We start from the raw sequence: 27,967 nt of genomic DNA, 5'->3' as shown, positions 1-27,967 counted from the left end.
ATACATGATTTAAAATCATTTATAGAATGTGAAAAGTTTGGTTTGCAAAGAGACCACTACTTTCTAATAAAAAATGATTTTTTTTTTTTTTTTTTTTTTTGTCCACAAAATTCACAGGTGAATGAAATGGTTAGTTTAAATCTTTCCAAAACATGCTTAACTGGATCAATCCTATGTGATATTTTGTAAGGCACTTTCTGTAAAATTGCTGCCCGATAAAGTAGCGTTTGGCGACATCTATCGGTCGAATCCGGCACATCGACAGTTTGCGTCGTTGCTAGGAAACGAGTCTTGAAAACACAACGACAAACTACGGCATTTGTAAATGTCTGGTAATTTAGGCCTAATATCGTCGAGCCGTTTATGTTTTACTCCTGAACGCCTCTGAAACAGCAAAATGTCCAACGCCGTGTTAGCAGAAGTTGGTTGGGACGCGGGTTTTGCCATCCCTGTAGCTAATGCAGAGAATAGAGCATTAGAGGAGGAGGTGAGTGAGAAATATTTCTAATAAATGACTTAATAACAGAAGAAATGGTGTTTAAGAAGGATGTGTGTAAATCTCATTCATTTTTTCTTCCCTCCACAGCTTCAAAAGAAGCAAAAAGAGCAATTAAATCTTGAGAACAAATTAAATAAAAACAAGGATGTGATAAATGCTCTGACTGAACACCTCAAAAATCTAAGACAGGAGGTTTCCCACACTCAGGTAGGAGATAATTGTCGAAGAACTTGTTTTTTCTGTATTTTTCTTAGTTTTGTAAGATGCATTGTTTGCGTGTGTTCAGGCATTGTGCAAAGCCAGAGAGAAGGAGACTGAATCAGAGGTGCATTTCAGAGCACTGGCGGAGCGAGAGACGGGCCGCTTGAAGCAGGAGATCACTCAGCTGGAGAGTCAACTGAAAACACTGAATGAGAAGAAGAACGCACAGGAGGTTACAGCTGGCTCTTACACCATCCTTATTACATGAACTATTCTATTGTCAAAACAATAGAAAGAAACCACTATTCATTGGTGTCCCACAAACTACAAATATTCACAAAAATTTCAAAAACAAAAAAATTCGACCTCAGATGTTTAAAAAGTATTATATAGGCCATTCTACAAAATTGGTTCAAATTCAGAGTTGGAAACATCTTGAAAAAAATGTATTTTTCCACAATTTTTGTATGTATGCAAATTATATAATATCTAAGGTACACATTTCTGGTAATTGTGCAGTTAATCTTCATATTTTATTGTCAAAAATTTTTGGAATATTTGTCCTCTCCCCGAATTTTAATATATAATTTATTAAAGGAGAAGTCCACATCCAGAACAAAAATTGACAGATAATGTAGTCAGCCCCTTCTCATACAAGATGTTAATGTCTTTCTTTCTTCAGCTGTTAAGGAAATTGTGTTTTTTAAAGAAAACATTTCAGGATTTTTCACCATATAATGGACTGATATGGTGCCCCGATTTTGAACTTCCAAAATGGAGTTTAAATGCGGCTTCAAATGATCCCAAATGCGGTTGTAAACGATCCCAGCCGAGGAAGAAGGGTCTTATCTAGCAAAACGATTGGTTATTTTCATGAAAAAAAAAATACAGTTTAAATACTTTTTAATCTCAAACGCTCGTCTTGTCTTACTCTGCCTGAACTCTGTGTATTCTGGCTCAAGACAGTTAGGGTATGTTGAAAAACTCCAATCGTGTTTTCTCCCTCAACTTCAAAAATCATTTCAAAATCATCCTGCATTGCTGCAGAAGTACCACCCCAGTCTTTGCAAAGTGAACATGCAAAGAAGATCAAACATCCCTACCAAAAAAGGTAAAACAGCGATATAGGACAATTTTGAAGTTGAGGAAGAACATGAGATGGGAATTTTTCGACATACCCTAACTGTCATGAACTGGAAAAAACAGAATTCAGCAGAGTAAGACAAGATGAGCGTTTGATTTTAAAAAGTATATAAAAATTGTATTATTTTAATGAAAATAACAGATCGTTTCACTAGATAAGACCCTTCTTCCTCAGCTGGGATCATTTACAATTTGCATTTGTGATCATTTGAAGCTGCATTTAAACTGCATTTTGGAAGGTCAAAATCGGGGCACCATAGCAGTCCATTATATGGAGAAAAATGCTGAAATGTTTTCTTTACGACTGAAGAAAGAAAGACATGAACATCTTGGATGACAAGGGGTGAGTACATTATTTGTCAATTTTTGTTCTGGAAGTGGATTTCTCCTTTAAGAAGGGGTATATTGACCTATTAAGATTTTGCTTACATCTTCCTTAAATATATTAAATATATATTTTTTTTTCTATTTTATTAATATGTTTTCAAAGGTAAAACAATAACAATTACAATTTTAACAATATTTCAAGTGTGATTTATGAGATTTGTTGTATTTTGAATCCAGTTCTTCTAAAAAGTTAATCACACTGATTTCAAACTTAAGGATTCATTAGTTTGAATATACATTGAACCAAACACTAACATCTCAGCTGATAATTCAGTTCAGTACTTTATTTTTGACTGCACATTTTCAGTAGTGACAGTAATGTTTTGGTAGTGACCACATCACGTTATAGAATTTTAACCCACATACTAAAACAAGACTAAAACATACTAAAATACAAAAAAATTGCAGAACTGTAGTAAAAAAATGTTGTTTATTTCCCCCAAATAAAGGATTTTGTGTTTCCCTTTGTCACTACTGAAAAAATGATGACATGTTTTGGTCATGGCTGTTACTGTAGAGTCAATTTTATGGGATAACACCAAAAAAATCAAAGATGTCACTACTGAAACTTCACCATATGTTTTGGCCTTGACTGTTTCGGTAGTGACCGTTTTAGATGCTAATCTGCACATCGTTAGCTAGCACAGTTCTTGACAGTGGTACATATATAAAAACTAAATGTTATGGGAAAAACTTCTGAAAAAGTGTGTTTAACTGGAAAAACTATGTTCTGTAGTGATGTTCCTTAAAGTTACACACAGATTTTTCATACATTTGAACACATTTACCTCAAAATGATGGGGCCTATCTACTCACCATGTAGCTATGAGAGAGAGTGACACAGAAATATTTCCTGATCATAAATATAGGGGTGTAGTTAAAATCAGTCAATGGACTAAAACTAAAACACTGACATGAAAATGTGGGACACAATTTACAAAGAAAATAAAAAATAAATAAATAAATATATATATATATATATATATATTTTTTTTTTTTTTTTAACTTTAAAAAAAAATCAAAAAGATATTTTTAAAACCAACAATGCAATAAAATGCAAAAAATATTTCAGTATAATTTTCATAAGTTGAAATTTAGGGGTTAGGGTTCGGGACAGCCTCCTTCTAATTGTAAATACCCAATAAATGATGATTTTATATATATATTAAGCTTACTGATATTTTAAATATTGTTGTGGGTTTCAAAATATAATAAAATGATCTTAGTAAACATCTAAGATTTGAAAACTTAAATGCTTTTTTAATTTTTTTTGGGTGTGGGACAGCAGTTTGCACCAATGTAGAATGGCCCATATAACAAATAAATAAATAGTGAATAATAAATTAAAATGCTAATGCTAATGTAATAATTCCGTTAATCATCTGCACAGAACAACATCTTTAAAGCCACCCAGAAGCTTGATGAACTGAAGAGTCAGCTGAACTGGGATCAGCAGACCCTGGAGGCCTGGCTGCAGGAATCAGCGCACAAGGATGAAGACACCATGGCCATCATCAAATACGCCAAGCAAGACGAAAGCAAGATTCGAGTGAGTTCCTAGTAACAGTGTCAGAATCATCTGTTTGTCACTTTGTATAGCCAGTTTGCCTGTCAAGGAAAATGTAAAAGGATGCCTTGCACAGGCTGTCACTGCTTTATTCAAAGCAAGTATCATTATTGTAATACCTTTAAGGATTAAATGCATTTACAGCACTGTTAAACAAAAATGTGAGATTGCCAAGTAACACAAAGTACCTGGATGAATCTCACAAAACCTGCCAAGAACATGTTTGTATCATATATTACCCTAAAAGAGTTGAGCAAGACCCCTATACACATTATAGTCATTGTATAATGTGGAAAAATATTTATATTTAGACTAGAAAGTATTCTGCCTTTAATTTGTACATTAAGATAATTAGAACTCTAGGAACACGTGCGTAATTGTGAAAAAGGTAATAATACTTCAATTAAAGTAAAATAATTTAAATAAATAATAATAATATATCAGTGTTATTTTATTAGTGTTGCTATACTATTGACATTTTATATAATATATAATCACTTTTTTTAATAAGACATTTTTTTTTTTTATATTTTCATTTGTTTTAACTATTTTTTTTTAGTTTATTTTATTTAGCTTTAATTAATTTAGTACTTAAACTAAATAAAAATAAGAAGTATTGCCAATGTTTTATGTTTTATTTTATATTCAAGTAAAGAAAATGTTTTTAATGGTTTTAGTTAGTTTAGTAGTAGAAGTGTAGTTACTTTATACATGCATTTTTTTAAATAAAGTAGTATGCTGTTAAGCGTTTGTATTGCAGAATAATTGCCTGGACTGAGATAATGTCTGCTCTGCCTTTTGAAACAGGAGTTGACATTGAACATTGAGAAGTTGACTCTTGAAGCCAACCAGAAGAGAAAAACCTTGGACAATGAAGTCACTGAGAGTGTTACAGCACAGGTGATAGAGGTTTTTCTTGCTCCCTCTTATTTCTCAATTGTGAGAGGACATTTTTATGATTTTAACATGCTATCGTTCTTATAGATTTTGGTCATAGCAAATGCACTTGTATTTTGGGATGCAGGTTGCTCTTGACAAGACAGCCGAGAGCTTTCGTCAGGCTCACATTGAGAGACAAGAGATGATCAGCCAGTGGGAGAACACCATTGAACAGATGAGAAAAAGAGACAAGGAGATACAGCAGTGCGCCATGGTAATCTGAAGATGGGACTCTTTTAATTCAAAGACATCACTGAATTGAGAGTGTTTCTTTAGATCTAAACATATACAGTGCAATTTTTTTTAATAAGATACATAACTCTCTAAATCTGTGTCTGCAATTTAATTTAGAAGATGGTTTATTCAGCTTTGAATGTGAATCTTGTAGCTGCAGGCAGAGGTGAACCAAGTGATAAGAGAGAAGAAGGTTTTGCTTAAGGAGAGGAAGGACTTCATGGAGCACGAGATAGAGAACAATAAGGAGCTGGAGAGGAATATAAGTGCGGCTGAACGCCAGGCACTTCGACTCAGGCAGCAGCTCCAGGAAGAGGAGAGGAACCAAAGACGTCTGCAGGATGAAGTGGGTCTATGAGAGCTTTCCAACGCTAGAGTGCTTCTGATTTCCTAAAATTTGCATCCACATTTCATCACTCCTCTCCCCTTAAAGGAGAAGTTCACTTCCAGAACAAAAATTTACAGATAATGTACTTAACCCTGTTGTCATCCAAGATGTTCATGTCTTTCTTTCTTCACTCGTAAAGAAATTATGTTTTTTTGAGGAAAACATTTCAGGAATGCTCTCCATGTAGTGGACTTCAATGGTGCCCGTGAGTTTGAATGTCCAAAATGCAGTTTCAATGCAGCTTCAAAGGGCTCTAAGTGATCCCAGCCAAGGAATTAGGGTCTGATCGTTTCGCTAAATAAGACCCTTATTCCTCAGCTGGGAATAAGGCCGCGTTTAGAGCTCTTTGAAGCTGCATTGAAACTGCATTTTGGATGTTCAAACTCGCAGGTACCATTGAAGTCCACTATATGGAGATAATTCCTGAAATGTTTTCCTCAAAAAACATAATTTCATTAAAAAAGGCAAGAACATCTTGAATGACAATGGGGTGAGTACATTATTTGTACATTTTTGTCCGTCATGATGAAAGTCATATCAGTTGTCTCATAAATCCAAGGCTGGTATGGTACCATGACAAAATTACATTTTTTTGTTCTTCAATGTTCTTGGGGTACCAGCAGAGGAATATTGTTATTATGGAAATGATAAAAGTACCAATATCATGATACAATCAGTATACCATGGTACAGTACATCTTTGTAAGGGTAGGGATCTGTTTTTGTCAATTTTTCATGTTAAAGGAGAACTCCACTTCCAGAACAACAATTTACAAATAATTTACTCACCCCCTTGTCATCCAAGATGTTTATGTCTTTCTGTCTTCAGTCGTAAAGAAATTATGGTTTTTGAGGAAAACATTTCAGGATTTTTCTCCATATAATGGACTTCATTGGTGCCCCGATTTTGAACTTCCAAAATGCAGTTTAAGTGCAGCTTCAAAGGGCTCTAAACGATCTGAGCCGAGGAAGAAGGGTCTTATAAAGCGAACTTTGGATTTTGGAAGTTCAAAATCGGGGCACCAATGAAGTCCATTATATGGATAAAAATCCTGAAATGCTTTCCTCAAAAAACATAATATCTTCACGACAGAAGACAGAAAGACATGAACATCTTGGAGGACAAGGAGGTAAGTAAATTATCTGTAAATTGTTGTTCTGGAAGTGGACTTCTCCTTTAAATGCAAATGTATATATGAATTTGGCTAAACTAATCAAATGTAGTGTTTTGCTTTCAGGTTGAAGTGCTAAAGGGAACTTTAGACCGAACAGCCACAGATGTGGAGACCACCAGATCTCAGTTAACCAGCATGAAAAAGGACATTCAGGACAAAACAGCAAAGTAAAGCTTTCTCTTTTCTCAGACAACTGTCTTTCATGTTTTGATGTTTTTTTTTTCTCTTATTTCTTATAATTTATATAATATTTGCCAACACTGAGTGATGTACGTAAAATCAGATTACTTTATACGTATGAACATATGCAGTTCTTTTATTGTAGAGTTGAAGCGGCAAAGCTGCATAATGCTGCTCTGAAAGAGAAGCTGCGGCTGGTGACAGAAGCGGTGCTGGATGGTGAAGAACAAGCTGCACAGATGGAGCAACTGCGCAAAGAACAGGAACAGAACATCAAAGTGAGTTTGACTGCTTTGACTCCTTTTAACTCTTCAGCAATCTGGGCATCATTTTGTTTTGCACTGAACAGCCATATGGCTCAGAAATAAAAGATGGCTTCTCTCTCTCTCTCTCTCTCTCTCTCTCTATGTTTTCATAAATGTTGCTATATTGTATGCAGTATTGACCATTCAGTGTCCAGGAGAGGAATTATGCAGTGTACACTTAAGATTTCACAGCAGTGCTATTTTAGTATTATTTATTAATATTATTTATAATATAGATTTATATTTTTAGAATTTGAATTAGCTTTTTTTATATTTTCCATTTTTTTATTTTTATTTTAGTAGCTACATTATATTCTTTTCAAATTTTTTTTATGTTTTTTAATTAGGTTTAGGTTTAATTTATTTTTATTTCAGCGTTATTTTAGTTTCTTTTTAGTATTTTTTTGTTTCCAATTACAAATTTTAGTTCAAATTTAATTCAAATATTTGAAGTTGCCAAAGCAACATTTCTTATTTACATTTAGTATAGGTGTTTCATGTCATATTTTAAAATATTATTTCAGATTTATTTTAATTAACAAATATATTAATAATAATAACCCTCATCCAGAGTTTTGGAAAAATAGGACACACAATGCACTGTTATGATCAATAACCCAAATAAATGCCAAATTTTGTAGTATTTTGTCAGTAAATAAAACAATAAAAACTATAATCAAAAAATTTAAATTAAACTGAAGTTCTACAAATTAATTTAGGTATCTCAACATTATAATACAGTATATATAATAAAGTATATATAAGTATATTTAATATATATAATACAGTATGGATAAAATTATATTTCTCTTGAGATTGCCTAAAGATTACATTTATCAGTGACATTTTGAGTACAATACATTTGACAGCAAAGGTAATATAAATTCTATAAAAATATAAAAAGCGGTGATATGCACAAATTATCCAGTATCGACTGATACATATATAATTTTTTAATCATTATTTGATCGTACATAAACTACTAATTTGTTAAAGCTGCAGTCCATAAATTTTGCCGACAGATGAACAGAACTACATGCGTCTTTGTTTATGTCTGTGACGAATCACGAAGGTACTGGGCTGCTCCGCAGTGGTTCCTACCAGAACCAGTCTAAAATAGTCAGAATATAAAAATGTATTGTAAGTGTACCATAGTGAAGTCGAAAATACAAAATTTGGAACACAAAAAAAGTTAGACTGCAGCTTCAAGCGTGTTTGTTACTGACCCATTTATAAAAGTTATAGTCATTTGTTTATTTTATCTGCAAATCATTTTATTTGGATTAATAAAGCATTAATGCATAATCCTAGACTGATCAATATGAGGCCTTACAAGAAGACGTATTTGAATTTATTATAGTTGAAATGTATTTGTAAGTGAATTTGGCTCTGTGGTAATCAAAGTGTTTTGTTACTGTTTATGCAGGAGATCGATGCTCAGCTGCTCCGACAGAGAGAGCTCATGTTCAGAAAGAGTCAGGAGTTGCAGGGACTGCGTGATAAAGAGAAAAACACCACGGCTGAGATCTGCGCCACCCGGGCCGCTATCTCCAACCTGGACAGCAGGCTCAGTAAACTAGACCAGAACCTGCTCAAACAGCAGATGATCATCTCCAACCAGGCATGATCCTTGTCTTTGTCAACAAATAGTTATCATCTAGTAATAGAAGTTAATAGAAGTTGACAAATGACTTTTTTTGTTTGGGTTTAGGACTTTCAGATCCAAATGCTGGAGAGGAAGACGTCACACTTGCAGGGGAAGGTGAACACAGAGGAGAAGGAAGCTCTGGAGAAGAGGGCTTCTGATCTGGCTGAAGCTCTAGAGGAGAAGAATAAAACAGCTGCCACCCTCACCACGCAGCTGAAGAAACTCCAGGTAAGAGTGTGCGTCTCTGTTGTCACACAACACAGTGATTTCTCAGAGCTCTTCTCAGGTTTGAAGAACAGCTGTTGTCAGTATAGGCACACAAGTCTGATTCACAAATGACATAAATGTCATAAATGTTTATTGAATGATTATGGATTTCCCTTTTTTTTTGTATTCTGCCCTTTCATTATCGCAATTAGTAATTGCATAGAACAATTAATAATTGCTTTTAATCATAATAATTTCCTGCTCTCTTAATCTTACATTTCCTGCTGTCCTATATGCAATATAAATATAGAATTGCTCATAAGCATAAAGATCTTCAAACAGATCTTTAGACAGTTTGACAGGTAATATTTGTCATATTTCAGAGAATTTTTCTTAAAGCTGAACTGAATCTATTTTAGAAACATTACGGGGTTTTTTTTTGCATCCCCATTTTAAAAACAATTAAGCACATTTTCTCCTAAATACTCATTAGTTTAATGCAAAAAATTGTTTTAATTTTTAAATTGTCTTGTTTTCAGAAAAAAGAAGTCAAAATTAAGTGAGTTTTTGCTTGAAACAAGCAAAATAATCTGCCAATGGGGTAAGCAAAATAAAATTTCAGCTTGAAATAAGATTATTTTGCTTACTCCATTGGCAGATTATTTTGTTATTCAAAGCAAAAACTCACTTAATTTTAACTTTTTCTTTTTTTAAAACAAGGCAATAAACCTTCTTGGAATTTTTAGATATTTTGGCTGGAAACAAGACAAAAAAATTAAGTAAGAAAAGTATTTTTTGCAGTGAATATATATCAATAATGTTACAAAAGCTTTTTATTTCAGATAAATGCTTTCTATTCATCAAAGGAATGTGAAAAAAAGTGTACATTACTCTTTTCAACATTGATAATAATAATGTTTGTTACGCATTAAGTCAGCAATAAATGCATGTGAGCAGAAGAGACTTCTTTTAAAGGGGTCCTATTATCCTCTTTTACAAAGTCTTGATTTTGTTTTGGGGGTGTACTAGAGCATGCTTTCATGCTTGGTGGTTCGAAAAACACATTATTTTTAACATCATTTGCATTATTACAATACATTTCTCCCAGCCTGGCACACATGACTCGATTAGTTTCTTAGTTAGCCTTCCGAAAAAAGAAATGTGTTGTGATTGGTTAGCTGTCCCATTGCGTTGCGATTGGCGAACAGCTTAGAGGTGTTTCAGTACTGCCACGCCCCTTGTCAAAGAAGCAAGTTCCGTGTACAACTGTTAGCGCAAACTAGATTAAAGTGATTCTTACATTTTAAATATGGATATTTTTCTTACAAAAATGCATCGATTCACTACAGGAGGCCTTTATTAACCCCCCAGAGCCGTGTGAGGCACTTGTTATTATGGATGGATGCATATTATTAGACTTGTTTTGGACTGATGAAGAGAAACACCCATCTATGCCGTTCTAAAGCTTGGGAGTGCCCGGATAAATTTTAATATAATTCTGATTGCATTCATCTGAAAGAATGAAGTCATGTATGGAGGGTGAGTAAATAATACGCTACGGTAGTGTTGGGTCCTATCGTCAGCCTGCGAGAACGCCAATACATGATATTATCGTGCTAATGTATTTAATTATTTACATACTTAGTTTCATTGCCCTAAACCAGCTCCAGCATAAGGCTAAAAGCAGCCTAACATTATCAAAGAACATCATCACTGATTAGCCTAGCCTATTCTAGTGCAAGTTTCTGCATTTTTAAAAACACTCGAGTTATAAGTGAAGCTATCTACACTGTATGATGAATAAATCTCTTACCACACCACAACCAGAGTAGATCGCGGCTACGGCATGTGTTTCGCCCCCCTGTACTGCACACGTCTACGGCGCGTTACAGCTCTGAAGCAGCCACTCTAGTCAATGCTCGTGTTGATACCCGCCACGCTGCGGCTTGTTGAAGCGGTTTTCCGCGCTGCATTGCTAAAATTAGGCTAATCCCCCACCTCGTCCCTAACCACCCCCCAACAATTAGAATTTCCGTGGGCGGGATTTAATTTAATGATATTCTAATGGACCGTGTTGTGACATCATTGCATGTGGAAAACAAATGCTGTAGTCCAAAGGAGCCGTTCGTTGTAGCTCAAGAAAAGGGAATTTTTAAAAACGAAATCTCTCCTTTTGGTGTGGACTTTGAGATTTGTAACTTTGTAGATCTTTTTTATGCCCAAAGATACACTTTTTCAAAAAGTGAAAAAGCATAATAGCACCCCTTTAAAAACATGAAAAAGAAGAAGAAGAAGAAACTGTTTTGATGTGTATGGATGTTTTTAATGGTTTCAGGATGATATCCGCTGCATTAGGAAAGACACAGAAAAGATTGGCGCAGAAAAGAGAGAACTGACCTCCAAGATCCAGGAGCTGGAACTCTTCACTGACAACTCTGAGAAAGACCAGAAAAAACTCAGGCTCAAAAAACAGGTGAGTAATTTGATTGGACATGGAAGAACTTGACAGAATTCTTCAGCCAAAGCCACAGAACTTTGCAAAATTCAAACCTCTTGCCAGTTTGTTTAAGTATGTTGGCTAATTTGATAATGCCTTCACTTATTTCTTTATTTTTAATATATTCCACAAATGTTCTCCCACCATCAGTGCTTGCTATTAGCACAACTTATAACATGTAAAATATATAATTAATCTATTGTAGATAACCTAATCTATCAAACACATTTTTAGAACAACAAAACACATCTTGCGTCTTTTTCACACGTGTACATCTCCTTCCTTCAGGATAGCATGGTGGAGAAAGGTCTCCTGAAGATGGAGGTGCAGCGGCTGAGAGATCTGCTGTATGACCGAGCAGATGGAGTGCTGAGCCTGGAGAAGAGACGTCTGCAGCTGCAAACGGCAATGAAAGAGAAAGAGCAGGAGATCCGTGTGCACAGAGAGATGCTCGCTAAACAGATCAAGCTCACTGAACAGGAGAGACAAGGACTTAGGTAAAAACACTATACTACCCAATGGAGTTTTAAAATGATTTAATTATTTTTTTATTTTAGTTAATTTAAATGTTTATATTGTTATTGTGTAATTTGTTAGTGCTATAAAAATTATATATTTTCTTTTTATAAAACCATAAAGAGTAGGAGAGGATCTGCACTGAATTTATGTCATATATTTGATTCCTGCATTTTTTTTTTCACACACTGTTGATTGTGACAAATGGTGTCAGTGCTGCGGTGAACGAGAGTTTGTTCAAAATTGACAAGATGAGGAAAAGGTATGAGATCCTGACTGTTTCTTTGGCTGCACCAGAGGGAGAAGAGGAGAAATCCCAGGCCTACTTTATTATAAAGGTATCATACCTGTGTTATTTTGTTATTCTAAATACATTGAGTTGCATCATGCTCAAGGTAGAATCGCAGAAAAGTAATTAATAGTATTTCATGCATCAGACTCCTATACAAACAAAAGGCTTAGATCTGTAATCAGTAACATGTGATGGCATGCTTAGTGAAGTACATCACTGTTTTTAAATATTAAAGGGCATTCTATAATACTTTCTTGTTATGTAGTGTTATTTCAAAAAAGGTTAAGTAAAAAAATTAACCAGTATATCCTACTGTTCAAAAGTTTGGGGTCAGTAAGGTTTTATTAGGACCCTATTGGAATTGCTCAGTTCTACTTTTTCTCCAAAATGAATCACATTTTTGAGGGCCTAAACATGCTAGAAAACTCATGAAACCTTGCACAGACGCCAACAGTGGTAAAAATTTACCTTGGGGTTTTGGAAGTGGGTGTGGCAAAATGGCTTGATAACGCCACCTATAAAATTTTAATGAAGTGCTCTTTGAGTATGTTTCACACACATGTACAAAATTCGGTAGACACATGTAACACACCAATGCCTACAAAAAAGTCCCCGGTACAAAGTCCGAAAGCCCAAAGTAAGTCTGTTATTTTGAATTTTCTCTGCAAGTTTTGTGCCATATTTGTCATTTTCAGGCATTGTATTTTAACAAACTCCTCCTAGAGATTTAAACAGATCAACACCAAATTCGGTTAGTGTAATCTAAAGCCCTTTGTGACATTAAATTGAGAATCTTGAGTTTTCGGGTGTGTCTGTGGTGGCCTGACAAACTTGTTATAATTCAGGCATACAATATCAGATCTGCACCAAAATTTACATGTTTGATAAGAGTTCTGTCCTGAACACATGCCCATGACCATATTCAGTTATAACCGTAGCGCCACCTGCTGGCAACAGGGAGTGACATGTTTTATGCTCTAACAAACTCCTAAGGATTTAATGAAATCAACATTATATTTGGTCAGTCTAATCTAAAGGCCTTTGCGATTCCTCCTGCGAAGTTCTCCACGTGAATAGAAGGTGTTGTAACTCAGCCATACAATGTCCGATCTGCCCCAGTCTTCACACGTTCAATAAGTATCCTAGCCTGAACACATCTAAAGGCCAGTAATCTGTTATAATCATAGCTCCACCTGCTGGCAACAGGAAATAACTTGTTTTACACTAACTTAAACGAGCAATGTCCAATCTGCACCAAACTTCAAATGTTTAGTAAATCTCCTGGTCTGTAGACATCTAAAGGTCAATATTCAGTTATAATCATAGCGCCACCTGTTGGAAATAGTATACTTTGCACTAACTCAAACATACCATGTTCAGTCTGCACCAAACTTCATATGTTTTATAAACATGCTGGCCTGAAGACATCTACATGCCAATATACAGTTATAATCATAGCGCCACCAGCTGGTAGCAGGAAGTTTGGTACATATAAATTACTTTGTCATATTCCTTCTACACTGCCCGTCCAAAAAATGTCATTGGACCGCCTTACCTTTAATTACAGCACGCATTCACCGTGGCATTGTTTCGATAAGCTTCTGCAATATCACAACATTTATTCCCATCCAGAGTTGCATTATTTTTTCGCCCAGATCTTGTATTAATGATGCGCAAATTCTTCTCCAGCACATGCCAAAAATTCTCAATGCGATGTGCTGACTCTGTGGTGGCGATTCCATGTGTGAAAATGATGTCTCATGCTCCCTGAACCACTCTTTCACAATTTGAGCCCGATGAATTCTGGCATTGTCATTTTTTTAAAAAAAAAATCCACTGATGGAATAACCTGGTCATTTAGTATATTCAGTATATCCTCTCTTCTTACTCTGATGTGCCCATCACTCTGGAACAGGGTAAATCTGGACTACTCAGACAACATGACCTTCTTCCATTGCTCCAGAGTCCAATCTTTATGCTCCCTAGCAAATTGAAGCCTTTTTTCCCGATTAGCCTCACTGATAAGTGGTTTTCTTAAGGCTACACAGCTTTTGAGTCCCAATCCCTTAAGTTCCCTTCGCACTGTGTTCTTACTTTCACTATTAAACATAGCCGTGAGTTGTTTATTTATTTTATTTCACCAAGCATTTAAGTGATCACCGATCACGATCATTCAAGATTTTTTTCCGATCACATTTCTTCCTCAAAGATGATGGTTCCCTACTATCCTTCCAGTTTTTAATAATGCGTTGGACAGTTCTTAACCTAATTTTAGTAGTTTCAGCAATCTCCTTAGATGTATTCTTTGCTTGATGCATGCCAATAATTTGACCCTTCTGAAACAGATTAACTTTCAGCTTTTCCACGACCACACGATGTGTCTTCCGACATGGTTGTTTAAGAAATAAGAAGCTACTGCATCAGTTAGGGTTAAATAAGTTGTTGCCAGCTGCAACATAATCATCCATGTTGTAATTATCCAATGGGAGGCTCTTACCGTTTTTGCTTAGTTAAATCCAGGTGGTGACTTTTTTTTTGGATGGCAGTGTACCACTTTAAATGCATATTGTCCACCATTCACCGTTTTCCTAAAGTCACCGGGTGGTGGTGAGGCCGGGTGCGAAGGCCCTTTCAACGTTGCTTATAGCTTTAATTTTATTATTACTATTTTATATTTTTGTCTTTTACTCAGCAAGGATGCACCAAACTGATCCAAAGGGACAATAAATACTTTTTAAATGTTGCAAAAGATTTTTATTTTAAAGTAAAAATCTTGTTCTTTTCAACTTTTTTCGATTTATCAAAGAATCCTGAAAAAAAAATGTATCATAGTTTCCACAAACATGTTAAGCAGCAAAACGGTTTTCAACATTGATAATAATAAGAAATGTGTCTTGAGTTGAGAATTGTCAAATGAGCATATTAGAATGATTACTGAAGGATCATGTGACACTGAAAACTGGAGTAATGATGCTAAAAAATCAGCTTTTCACAAGAAAAAGTTACATTTTAAAGTATATTAAAATATAAAACAGTAATTTTAACCCTTTAACTGTCACCATCCCCTCTGTGGGACGCCAAAGTTACAAATAAATCCTAATCTAATCATGACAAATTATACATCGTTGGAAAGGTCTAAGTCTCCTAAATAGATATTTTACCGTATTTGTGTTACAAATTATGTAGGAAAAGTAATAGATTAATATTTGTCAAGAGTACAACTTAGAAATCATAAGAAATTATATATCAGTTGAAAACTTAAAATCTCAAATTTTATCCTTTAAAGGGCATTTTATAATCAGACATTGGATTACCATGAAATATGTACATTAAAATCATATTACAAAATGTTTCATTCATTATTATAAAATATATAATTATAAAAATTTAAGTCTGCATTTTATGCCTGTGTTCAAAAATGGGAGTAACAGTTAAAGGGTTAAAATAATAGTATTTTACAATATTATTCTTTTACCATATTTTTTACTGTATATATTCAAAGAAATAGAGCCTGAGTGAGCATAGAGACATCTTTCAAAAACATTAATACATCTAAAACAAAGGCTTTAGCTTGGATTTTTGAATTCAAAGCTTTTCTACCTCATGACCTTTTTCATATCAGAATCAACATTACTACTCCATACATCTCAATATCTAATAAATCCTGGACTTTTCCTGAAGGCAGCTCAAGAGAAAGAAGAACTCCAGCGGCAAGGGGATGATTTGGACGCCAAAATCCGCAAGACAGAGAAAGAGATCCACGCATTGGAGAACACCCTGCAGGTTGTCAACAACTGCAATACAACCTACCGCAAAGCCCAGACCAAAGTCACAGAGTCCAGTAAGTACTATAGTAACTATTTCTATGTTAAACAGATTACTCTAAAATTCTCTGTGTTCATAAAGTCAGCCTCAAACACCATAACTCATTGTTAGCGTCTTAGAACATTCTTCATCATTAATGTCACTGCTTTCAAACAATGCATTGTTGTGTAATCTCAGTGTTAAAGTGGTCTGGTAAGCTTATCTGAAATATGAGGAAACAGATGTATATGTGACCCTGGACCACAAAACCAGTCTTAAGTCGCTGGGGTTTATTTGTAGCAATAGCCAAAAATACATTGTATGGGTCAAAATTATTGATTTTTCTTTTATGGCAAAAATCATTAGGAAATTAAGTAAAGATCATGTTCCATAAAGATATTTTATAAAATTCCTACGGTAAATGTATGAAAACTTAATTTTTGATTAGTCATATATATTGTTAAGAACATTATTTGAAGAACTTTAAAGGCAATTTTCTCAATATTTAGATTTTTGTGCACCCTCAGAATCCTGATTTTTAAATAGTTGTATTTCGACCAAATATTGTCCTATCCTAACAAGCCATACATCAACGGAAGCTTATTTATTCAGCTTTTATATGATGTATAAATCTCAATTTAGAAAAAATAACCCTTATGACTGGTTTTGTGATCCAGGGTCACATTTGTGTCACAAATATGTTCTGTTTAGTTTCATATTCATACATTATTGAGTTTCAAGGGTATGCAGACAACTAGAAATTGGGTTTTCCCACCTCTTACTTGGAAATAATGTCTGGAATGCTACTTAACGTCAGACATCCGACCTGTGAACTCGGGGGAAATCGATCAACCCCACCCTCAGCGAGACGCGTCATTTGGCATCACTCGTTCCTACGAGCATAATGTGGAGTTGAACTTTACACAAAACATTACACATTCAGTTTATAAAATGACACCTTTATTTTTTAGCTGTTTTCAAAACGGACAGCAGCATTTTATGTTAATCATTTTTCTGTTTGCTATATTTGACACAAAAACATTAAGCGTTCTCATTGTGTCATGGTGACTACATACACTGCTGTTCAAAAGTTTGGGATCAGTAAGATTGTTAATGTTTTTTAAAAGAAGTTTTTATTTAATTTTTTTAGTGTTTTTTATTTATTTGATCAAAATCCAGAAAAAAACAGTAATATTGTGAAATATCATTTCGGTAACACAATAAGGTTCCAATATTTAATTGTAGTTAATGTATTACCTAACATGAAAACACAATGAACAAAACATTTATTATTATTTATTATTTATGTATTATTATTATTATTTTTTTATTGGAACCTGTGATACTTTTTTCTAATAAAAAGTTAAAAAGAACAGCATTTATTTAAAATAGAAATATTTTGTAACAATATAAACTACCATTTAAAAGTTTGTGGTCAGTACATTTTTATTTTTTATTTTTTTTTGAAAGAAATTAATACTTTTATTCAGCAAGGATGTGTTAAATGGATAAAAAGTGATAGCAAAGACTTATATTGCTAGAAAAGATTTTGAATAAATGCTGTTCTTTATTCATCAAAAAATCCTAAAAAAAGAATTTTAAAATATTAAAAATATTAAGCAGCACAACTGTTTCCAACTTTGATAATAAATCAGCATATTATAATGATTTCTGAAGGATCATGTGACAACTGAAGGCTGGAGTAATGGCTGATGAAAATTCAGCTTTGCATCACAGGACTAAATTATATTTTAAAATATATTAAAATAGAAAACCATTCTTTTAAAACTGTAATAATATTTCACAATATTTATGTATTTTTGGTCAAGTAAATGCAGCCTTGATGAGCATAAGATCATTTTTTTAAAAACAAGAAAAATCGGAAAACTGATCCAAACTTTTGAATGTTAGTGTGTGGTCAATTTGTTAACGTGGCGTTTGATTGACCAGAACTCACTGAGATTCGAAGTGGGACATTTAAACGCAGAAAGCCGTAAAATTGTGTCAATGGTGGGGAAAGAGTTAAAGACTCTTGGAAATAGTTCATCCTCGTTCTTGGTTCTGAACTACACACACTCGTGACAACTTGTTGTCAAATTAAATATATTTAGCTCATACCATACCCGCACCCAAACATCACTTGTTTGTGGTATAGATACTGTGAGGGCTTTATTTGGCATATAAACAATGTCTGGAACATTGCAATGTATGTAATCAGAAAGAATTTCAGTGTGAACTGAGCAGTGCTCTATCTCACTGTAGGTCCTGCACACCAGGAGAAACTGAAGCTGGAGGAGCAGAGACGAGCAGCCGAGGAGAAATACAAATATAAGAAACGGCAAATCCGAGAACTGCAGGAGGACATTGAAGTAAATGTTTTTATTGACGTAAACATTCCACCAGACAGACAGGGCTCCATAATGGATCTGTTGAGTTAATATACAATTACTGTGGTTGCATCTGCATATCAAAAATTATAAAAATGATCAATACACCAGATTACCCTCAGAAACACCAGGAGCAATTACTTAGCTAAAACACAAATGGCTGTGTGTGTACACAACCACCCTATAATGATAAAAATCCACCTGCTCCTTTTTTTTAATTCCCATAAATCATAAGCAGTGCCTCAGAGCAAGCCGATCACAGAATCCGTAAAATGTGATGTCACATTTTACAAGCCCCACCCACGACTGTTGACGGACACTGCCGTATTTGCAGAGACCCTGTCCTCAGTGAACCGCACCCAATCTGCCATGTTTATCTTCACGCTAGAGCCTTTAAAGGGATAGTTCTCCCAAAAATGAAAACTTGATGTTATATGACTGACAGACTGCAACGGTTTGAGTTAAAAATCTTTGTTTGTGTTCTACTAAAGGAACTAAGTCTCCTACATCTTGAATGCCCTGGGGGAATGAATGCCATTTTTGGGTGAACTATCCCTTTAAAAGCATTCAAGTAAGAAATGTCTGCTTATTAAAGCTATAGACATTATTCAGTCCAGAGCTGTTAGAAACAGCAGTATAGGTACTGTATATTAAATTTAAATTTGTTTTAAACCTAGATTATCAAATGATGTAAAAGTATTTTTTCAGTTTTCATATAAAACTGAATTATATTGTGATTCCGTGTTCATAATTCCCTGTAAAGGGGTTCTAATTGTATGTACTTAGTGTTTCATTGTTATTGGTTTAGTAATTAATTATAGCGCATAATATGTGACACTGGACCACAAAACCAGTCATAAGGGTCAATTTTTTGAAAGTAGGATTTATACATCATCTGAAAGCTGAATGAATAAACTTTGTTAGAATAGGACAATATTTGGTCAAGATACAACTATTTAAATATCTGTAATCTGAGGGTGTAAAAAAATCAACATATTGAGAAAATCTCTTTTAAAGTTGTTCAAAGAAGTTTTTTTACTTCTTACTCTTACTGAAAGTACTAATCAAAAATTAAGATTTGATATTTACAGTAGGAAATTTACTAAATATCTTCATGGAACATGATCTTTACTTAATATCCTAATGATTTTTGCTATAAAAGACAAATTGATCATTTTGACCCATACAGTGTATTTTTGGCTATTGCTACGAATATACCTGTACTACTTAAGACTGGTTTGGTGGTCCAGGGTCGTATATGTGTCCTTGGACCACAAAACCAGTCATAATGTCAAAATTGAGATTTATACATCATCCGAAAGCTGAATATATAAGCTTTCCATTGATGTATGGTTTGTTATGATAGGACAATATTTGGCCAAGATACGACTATTTAAAATCAGGATTCTGAGGGTGCAAAAAAATCAAAATATTGAGAAAATTGCCTTTAAAGTTCTTCAAATAATGTTCTTAACAATGTATATGACTAATCAAAAATTAAGTTTTCATACATTTACAGTAGGAATTTTACAAAATATTTTAATGGAACATGATCTTTACTTAATATCCTGATGATTTTTACCATAAAAGAAAAATCAATAATTTTGACCCATACAATGTATTTTTGGCTATTGCTACAAATATACCCCAGCGACTTAAGACTGGTTTTGTGGTCCAGGGTCACATATGTGTAACACAAACACTAGAAAGGTGTGGTCACATTCACCAAAGCTCTTGTGAAATTTTGCATTTTCCAGTCATTTCAGTAGAAATGTGTGCGATCACAAAAGGGTTCCCCAATGCAGATTTCACTCATGTGAATTCACTGTGCAGACCAGCAGAAAGCTGCTTGTTTTCAAAGTGACGTTTGCGGAAGCAGTGGATCATATATAGTTACACTACTGACATTGGAACATGTTTTTGTTACCAAAGTTTTGTGATCACACCTTTACTTTAAAGGTTATCAGAATTGTAATTCATCAGCATAACGCAGTGTAATGCACTGTAATGCAAAGTGTCCTTTCACTTTTATATTTATGTTACTAAGTTACATAAGAGTTAAAAACAATGTTTGAAAGCATCATTCACAACAGGTGAAACAAGTTTCTGTGAACCTGCCCTGTAAAACATGAAAAGCTGGAGGTTAATTAGCAAGGTCAGGTTAAGTCAGTAATAACAAATAATATTCTTATGTGAATTAAAACCACTTTAGATGATAGTACATAAAGCATGTTTTTTCCACATATTTCAGAGCATGTCCCGCACATTGGAGGGTCTTCTTCAAGAGGAAGCAGTCCAGAATGAGACCGTTGAGACGACTCAGGCCCGTGTGCTCTCTCTCAACAAAGACATTCTCTCTCAGGGAGAGAAACTCAATAGAGCCATCAAACAGGTCTGACCACCCTCACATACCCTACATTTTCCTGCTTTATCTTTTCAGATTCGTCATCAAATGATGTTTTCAATAGTAAGCATAATTTAGTTAATTATTAATTATTCATAATAGACCTGTATAATTGCAGGTATGACAACTAACTCTATACAAATATGAGGGCCCCCTATCTTTTTTTTTAATGTATACACAGTATGGCCAGTATTATCTGTTATAAACTATTGATTATCCTATTTCTAAACTCATCTTGTTCTTATCTCACAGTGTTCCAAATATACCAGGGAAATTCGGTCTGCTAAAAACACCAAAGAGAAGACTTTTGAGGAACGTGACATACAGCTACGAGAGCTCAGAGATTTAAATAAAAGTGTAAATAAGATGCTTCTGGAAGCCATGAAGGAAAATCCTGAGCTGTCGTCTGCATTGCAGATGTGTTTTATGCAGGTACAACACAACATGGGAACAATTACCCATTGTTTTTTATAAGCAACATGTAGCACTGTAGTAGAAGAAGAGTAGAGTAATGATGCTGAAAAGCCAGCTTTGCATCACAGGAAAACATTTATACATTTATAAAATATACACTGCCGTTTGAAAGTTTGGGATCAGTACGATTTGTAATGTCTTTTAAAGAAGACTTTTCTGCTCATCGATGCTGTATTTATTTGATTAAAAATACAGAAAAAATAGTACTATTGTGAAATATTTTTGCAATTTAAAATAGTGGTTTTCTATTTTAATATAAAACCACTACTTTGAAAGCCATTTTAAAATCAGAAATTGCATTACCATGGAAATTGTACATAAAATTCATATTAGAAAATGTTTTTGTTCATGAATTATTACAATTTAACTTTGGATAGTGCATTTTCATGTCTATGTTCAAGATAGGGAGTGACAGTTAAAGGGTTAAAATAGAAATCTTTTGTAACAATATACACTACCATTCAGAGTTTGTAGTAAAGACTTGTATTATTAGATAAAATTTCTAGTTTGAATAAATGCTGTTCTTTTTAACTTTTTATTCATCGAAAAATCCTGAAAAAATATCACAGGTTCCAAAAAAATATTAAGCACCACAACTGTGTTCAATAATAATAATAAATCATCATCATTAGAATGATTTCTGAAGTATCATGTCTGAACACTGAAGACTGGAGTAATGATGCTAAAAAGTCAGCTTTGCATCACAGAAATACATTTCTTTTTAAAATATGCACTGCTGTTCAAAAGTTTGGGATCAGTAAGACTGTTAATGTTTTTTAAAGAAGGTTTTCTGCTCATCAAGGCTGTTTGTTTGATTAAAAATACAGAAAAAAACAGTAATATTGTGAAATATTATTGCAATTTAAAATAGTGGTTTTCTGTTTTAATATACTTTAAAAAATAATTTATTCCTGTGATACAAAGATGAATTTTCGGCATCATTACTCCAGTCTTCAGTGTCACATGATCCTTCAGTAAACATTCTAATGTGCTGATTTATTTTCACTGTTTCACTTTTTCATGATTCTTTGGTAATAAAAAGTTAAAAAGAGCAGCATTTATTTAAAATAGAAATCTTTTGTAACAATATACACTACCATTCAAAGTTTGGGGTCAGTAAATGTATTCTTTCTTTCTTTCTTTGAAAGAAATTAATTATTTTATTCATCAAGGATGTGTTAAATTGATAAAAAGTGATAGTAAAGTCTTATATTATTATAAAATTTCTAGTTTGAATAAATGCTTTTCTTTTTAACTTTTTATTCATCAAAGAATCCTGAAAAGTTTAGGGTCAGTACATTTTTTTTTTTTTTTTTTTAATTAATACTTTTATTCAGCAAGGATGTGTTAAATTGATAAAAAGTGATAGTAAAGACTTATATTGTTACAAAAGATGTCTATTTTAAATAAAAACTCTTTTTTTTTAACTTTTTATTCATCAAAAAATCCTGAAAAAAGTATCACAGGTTTCAAGAAAATATTTAGCGGCACAAGTTAACATTGATAATAAAACATCATATTAGAATGATTTCTGAAGGATCATGTGACACTGAAGACTGGAGTAACAGCTGATAAAAATTCAGCTTTGCATCGCAAAAATTAATTGTATGTACAGGATGTTGAAATAGAAAACTGCTATTTTAAACTGCAATAATATTTCAAAATATTGCTTTTTTTTGTTTTTTTGTCAAATAAATGGAACTTTGCTGAGCATAAGAGAATTCCTTAAAAAAATCTTACAGATTCCAAATTTTTGAACAGTAGTGTATTAAAATAAACAGTTATTTTAAACTGTAATAATATGTCAGAATACTACAATTGTACTGTAATTTGATCAAACAAATGCTGCCTTGTTAGGCATAAGAGACAAACCTTTTAAACAATAATGTATTGCTGTAGTAATTACTAACTTGTTTTCATATAAATTAAGTTACTAATTAATGGTTAATGTCGTTATTTTCCTCTTGAAGGCTGGTCTGTCCCTGCCCTCCCCCGCTTCAACTCCATCCAGCCGTCTGAGTTCAAAGATCAACTCAGCCCGCAGTTCTGCTTCACTACATCGGTATTCACATAACCATAAAATATATTCCACATGTGCATCTGCTGCCATGACAGCAGAATTATCCAGTCAAGTGTGACCGTTTAAACCAGACAAATATGCATGACATGCAAAAAGTCCTGATTGTTGTCTTATGTGTCCCACATACGCATCAGACCCTCACATCCATCAGCCAGCAGCAGTCCCAGAAGCCAATCTGTCACATTCCCTGCAGTGAAGACAGTGGATCTGGGTTTGGGCCTCTCAGTCACGTCCCCGCAAGGATCTCGGCCACCCAGCGCTGGGGGCAGCAGCAGGAGCAGCAAGTGCAAAAGCCCTTAGACAAAACCAGATGCCAGTCTCTATGAAGAACAGTAAATTTATTATTCCTAATTAACTCAGTGGTCAACTTATTCAATACAGCGTTTCTTTAAAATAGCTTTCGCATGTTTAAAATTCACTTTTCATTTCCTAGAAATTGTTTTTAAAGGGAAGTACAACTTTAGACTTTACTGTAAACACAGTTTTATTATTGACTCTTTTGTTTGGAATTACATACTCATGTCTTGTTTTAATTTCACTACTTTGTGTTGCGTGGCAGTAACATAATAAAGAAACAATAAAACCCTACATTCGTGAAATGCTTTGGCCCGTGATGAATCAAAGGTATCAGGTGAAAATCGGAGTAACTTCCGTCTACAGCCTATTGTGTTTGTGCCGCCAATGCAGGGGTGTGTTCAGTTCCACTATTTATGGAAACCCATGAAACAGACATTTCAGTCAACGCCCGCCATACAACCTAGAAACCTGAAGAGTCGCTGAACGCTTATTCAGATTCGTTACTCCTAAAGGATCAGAACAATGGAGAAAGTTTTCATCCTGTTTGTTGGATTTCTGTGTTTTTCTGTGGGAGAATCGACCACTACAGGTGAGTACCTGATCAAACTTTTACTTCTGCTCAAAGTGGTAAAAAAATTGGAAAATTAAATGACTCAGTTTGAAGCTGAGGCTAAACATTTTGTTGTTTTATACAGTAGCTCTAAAGTCTCTAACGTCAAGCAAAGTCTTTACTCTGGTTGATTTTATGATATAATGGATTAAATGATGAACTGCTGAAATTTTGACTTTTTCATGTACATCATTTACATGTTCACTCACAAACCTGGTTGCTTACAGTTGATCCTACAACAGAATTGCTTACAACATCACCTGCAACAACAGAAAACTGGTCAATGACTTCTCAGCAGCCTGGTACAATATCATATTTTACTGGTTGATATAGTTGGTATAGTATCACAAATGAAAATAAGTCAGCTTACAGCTTGCTAGAGAACGTGCTAGAGTGATATAGTTTAAAAGGGATATTTTGTCATTATCATGTTGTTCCAACTGTATGACTTTCTTCTATGGAATGACAAAAAAATATTATGAAAGAAGATTTAACTGTTTTTGTCCATACAATGAGTCAAAGGGATCCAAAACAAAATGACTTTTAAGCAGTATTAATTTAGTAGCATTCGGATATTGTTTTTCAGTCTCTACTATTTTTATTACAGTTTTAGTTTATTTTAATACATCAAGTTAAACTAAATAAATATGAGAAATGCTGTCTTGGAAAGTAGATGAAATAAGTAGAGCTTATAGCTTATATATTTTATTTCAATCAACATTTTATTCATTTATTTTATTTATTAATTCATTCAATATTTTATGGTTTTACTTTTGGTTTCAACCATAATCTTATTTGAAAGAAAGTCATACATATTTGGAAAGACATTAGGGTCAAATTATGATAGAATGAAGCCGTATTGTAATTTGGAGATTTGTTTTGATTTTAATATAACACATTCTTGTCCATTTTCTCATAGCCCCTTCTGTAATTACTGGCTTGAGGATAACTGTCAAATCTTTGATTGATCTGTCCAGTAACTCACCTGAGATGGAGTACCTTGTGCGTCAGGTAAAAATTCTTTAGGCTTTTTTTCCCCTTTCTAAAAGCATATTTCATGTTACATAAAGTATATACAGTACATATACACTGGCGTTCAAAAGTTTGGGATCAGTAAGATTTTGAATGGTGTTTAAAGATGTTTCTTATGCTCATCAAGGCTGCATTTATTTGAGAAAAAAAACAGTAATATTGCAAAATGTTATTACAATATAAAGTAATAGCTTTCATTTTAATATACTTTAAAATATAATTTATTCCTGTGATGCAAAGCTGAATTTTAAGTGTTAAGTGTCTTAAGTGTCTTAACTTAAGTGTCACGTGATCCTTCAGAAATCATTCTAATGTGCTGTTTTATTATCAGTGTTGAAAACATTTGTGCGGCTTAATATTTTTTTGGAACCTGTGATACTTTTTTTTTAGGATTCTTTAATCAATAAAAGAATAAAAAGAACCGCATTTATTTAAAACAGAAAGGTTTTCTAACAATATACACTACTGTTCAAAAGTTTGGGGTCAGTAAATTTTTATTCTTTTTTTTTTTTAAGAAATTAATATTTTTATTCACCAAGGATGTGTTAAATTAGTAAAAGTAATAGCATAGATTTACATAATTAGAAAATATTTATATTTTGAATAAATGCTGTTCTTTTTCATCAAAGAATCCTGAAAAAAAGAATCACAGGTTCCAAAAAAATATTTGGCAGCACAACATTGATTGCTAATAATAAATCAGCATATTAGAATGATTTCTGAAGGATAATGTGACACTGGAGTAACAGCTGATGAAAATTCAGCTTTGCATCACAGTTATAAATAATATTTTAAAGTATATTAAAATGAAAGCTATTACTTTATATTGTAATAACATTTTGCAATATTACTGTTTTTTTTTTGTGTTTTTTTTTTTTTGTGTAAATATTAGCTAATGTGCTGTTACATTAACGAAATTTCATAACCAAAAAAGGTCACTTGTCTATTGTCACTAGTGTAAAAAATGTATGAAGCACTGCTTACACAGAAGTTCATGCCAAGTAGCTTTCTGCTGGTTTGCTCTTGTGACCAACTTGGACCCGATATAAACTTTGCGTGAGAAAATATTTCCCCCTCCTGTAAAATTCCTGATCATGTGGATTCCTATTGAAATGACTTAACTTTTACTGTGAAAATTGCCATTTATTTTTTTATCCGCACACTTGTTGGACAGCTGTGGAAACTTCAGGAAACACATCCACAGAAAACACCAAAATGCCAGTTTTTTGATCTTTTAAATGGCTCATTACATAAAACACATACATTTCTTATGTGTTTTACTGTATAACTTTTAATGATTTATTTTTGCACTGCTATATGAAATATAAAACTATAAAGTTTTAAAATGCTCTTTCTCATTTCAGATTGAAACATTCATTCCTTCTGAACACAAGGCAACAACTTCCATTACAGTAAGAAGCATCCAGAAAGGCAGAACTTCTTAGAAACATTAATATTGTAAGCTAGAAGAAGGTCAGATATGTTGTTATGTTATTGTTCTTTGTGTAGTTTTATCAGGGCATTTATACATGAATGTGATTTTTTCTTGTTTATAAAGTACTGTTCTCTAAATAAGCAGTAGTGTCATGGTACAACAAGGTACAACTTTAAAATGAGTTGTTGTGAATGAAATACTATTAAGCTCTGAGTCTGGACTTTAAATAAACAGTCTTTTGTTTCTGATGACAGTTTTATATATATATATATTCCATATGTAGTTTTTTGACTGTACTAAAGCATAAATATGTTCAGGATATTTAGGAAACATGCTAAATTCACACACTTGTTTCTGCAATAAACAATGCTACAATGATTTGTATGTCCTTAATCTGGCAACCTGCATGAGCGTTGAGTCTCAGGAAGAGGGGCAGGACAAACAGGTCCTGACTTTGCTGAGTTAGATGTGTTGTTGTATGTGAAAAAAAAAAAAAGGTAATCCAAAAATGTAATCTTGACCACATCCCTACACCGAAACCTAACCTTACCCATGAGTAATCCCTAAAATCAGAGGAAATGATAGATGAATGACACTGATGTACAAGCACCAAACACTGATTGTAAGCCTAAACTTCACAAAAACTATAAACTGTTTTTTCAAATCGGATTGGTTAATCACAGTGTTGTTCCAGGGTCAACAAAGATGTTGATGCAGGAACATGTTGTACTTGGTAAAATCAGGTTCTGCAGGACAAACGCTCTGTGAATTTGGACTGCAGTACTCATTTTTGCCGCTAGCTGTCAGTATCACATACTGCACTTTTAATAGATTTAAGTCTCTTTTGTTCACAATGCACATTGGATGTCTCAGATTCTATCAGTAACAAAACATTTTCTGACAAAAATCTGAGTAATGCTTGTCCACGCAAGCTTTTTTCCAGTTGCTAGGTGGTTGTTTACAGGCCAGATCAGAAGCCAAACTGTAAATCTCTAAAAACCTTCCTCCTATATTGAAAGCAGGGTTTGTATTGAATATTGTAGTCAGGAGACACTGAACCCTCAAGCCTAGAACATGGGAGATTATGAGTGACCCTCTGATCATGTTGTATATGGTCAATTCCAAAACCTTATTTTTCCCATAAGAGTGGACTTGGTCAATTTAAATGGGTGCTATTATGCCTTTTTGTTTTTTTTTTTTTTTTTTTTTTTTTTTACTTTTTGAACTTTAGTCAGTGTGCGGTGTGTATCTGTGGGCAGTGTGCAGT

The 27,967-nt window shown here is 33.7% G+C and overlaps 1 protein-coding gene across 1 annotated transcript; it reads left to right on the top strand.

Annotated features, from left to right (window-relative positions):
• The first annotated feature begins 283 nt into the window (after nt 1–283).
• Nucleotides 284–27,078, top strand: ccdc39 (coiled-coil domain containing 39). Its single transcript, XM_051122661.1, has 23 exons — nt 284–487; nt 587–706; nt 786–932; nt 3,621–3,779; nt 4,605–4,697; nt 4,822–4,950; nt 5,125–5,316; nt 6,596–6,699; nt 6,858–6,990; nt 8,444–8,638; nt 8,729–8,893; nt 11,208–11,345; nt 11,658–11,866; nt 12,100–12,223; nt 15,859–16,018; nt 18,244–18,350; nt 20,620–20,760; nt 21,025–21,204; nt 23,217–23,308; nt 23,461–24,212; nt 24,461–24,535; nt 25,153–25,244; nt 26,630–27,078. Exons 1-20 carry the CDS (start codon nt 398–400, stop codon nt 23,624–23,626), a joined length of 2,844 nt encoding a protein of 947 aa, XP_050978618.1. The 5' UTR covers nt 284–397; the 3' UTR covers nt 23,627–24,212; nt 24,461–24,535; nt 25,153–25,244; nt 26,630–27,078.
• The last annotated feature ends 889 nt before the right edge of the window (nt 27,079–27,967 follow it).

Source organism: Labeo rohita, chromosome 2 (genome assembly GCF_022985175.1).
Source record: "Labeo rohita strain BAU-BD-2019 chromosome 2, IGBB_LRoh.1.0, whole genome shotgun sequence".
Lineage (NCBI taxonomy): Eukaryota > Metazoa > Chordata > Actinopteri > Cypriniformes > Cyprinidae > Labeo > Labeo rohita.
Note: the sequence above shows the minus strand (reverse complement) of the source record. Positions and strands in the feature narration are given on the sequence as shown.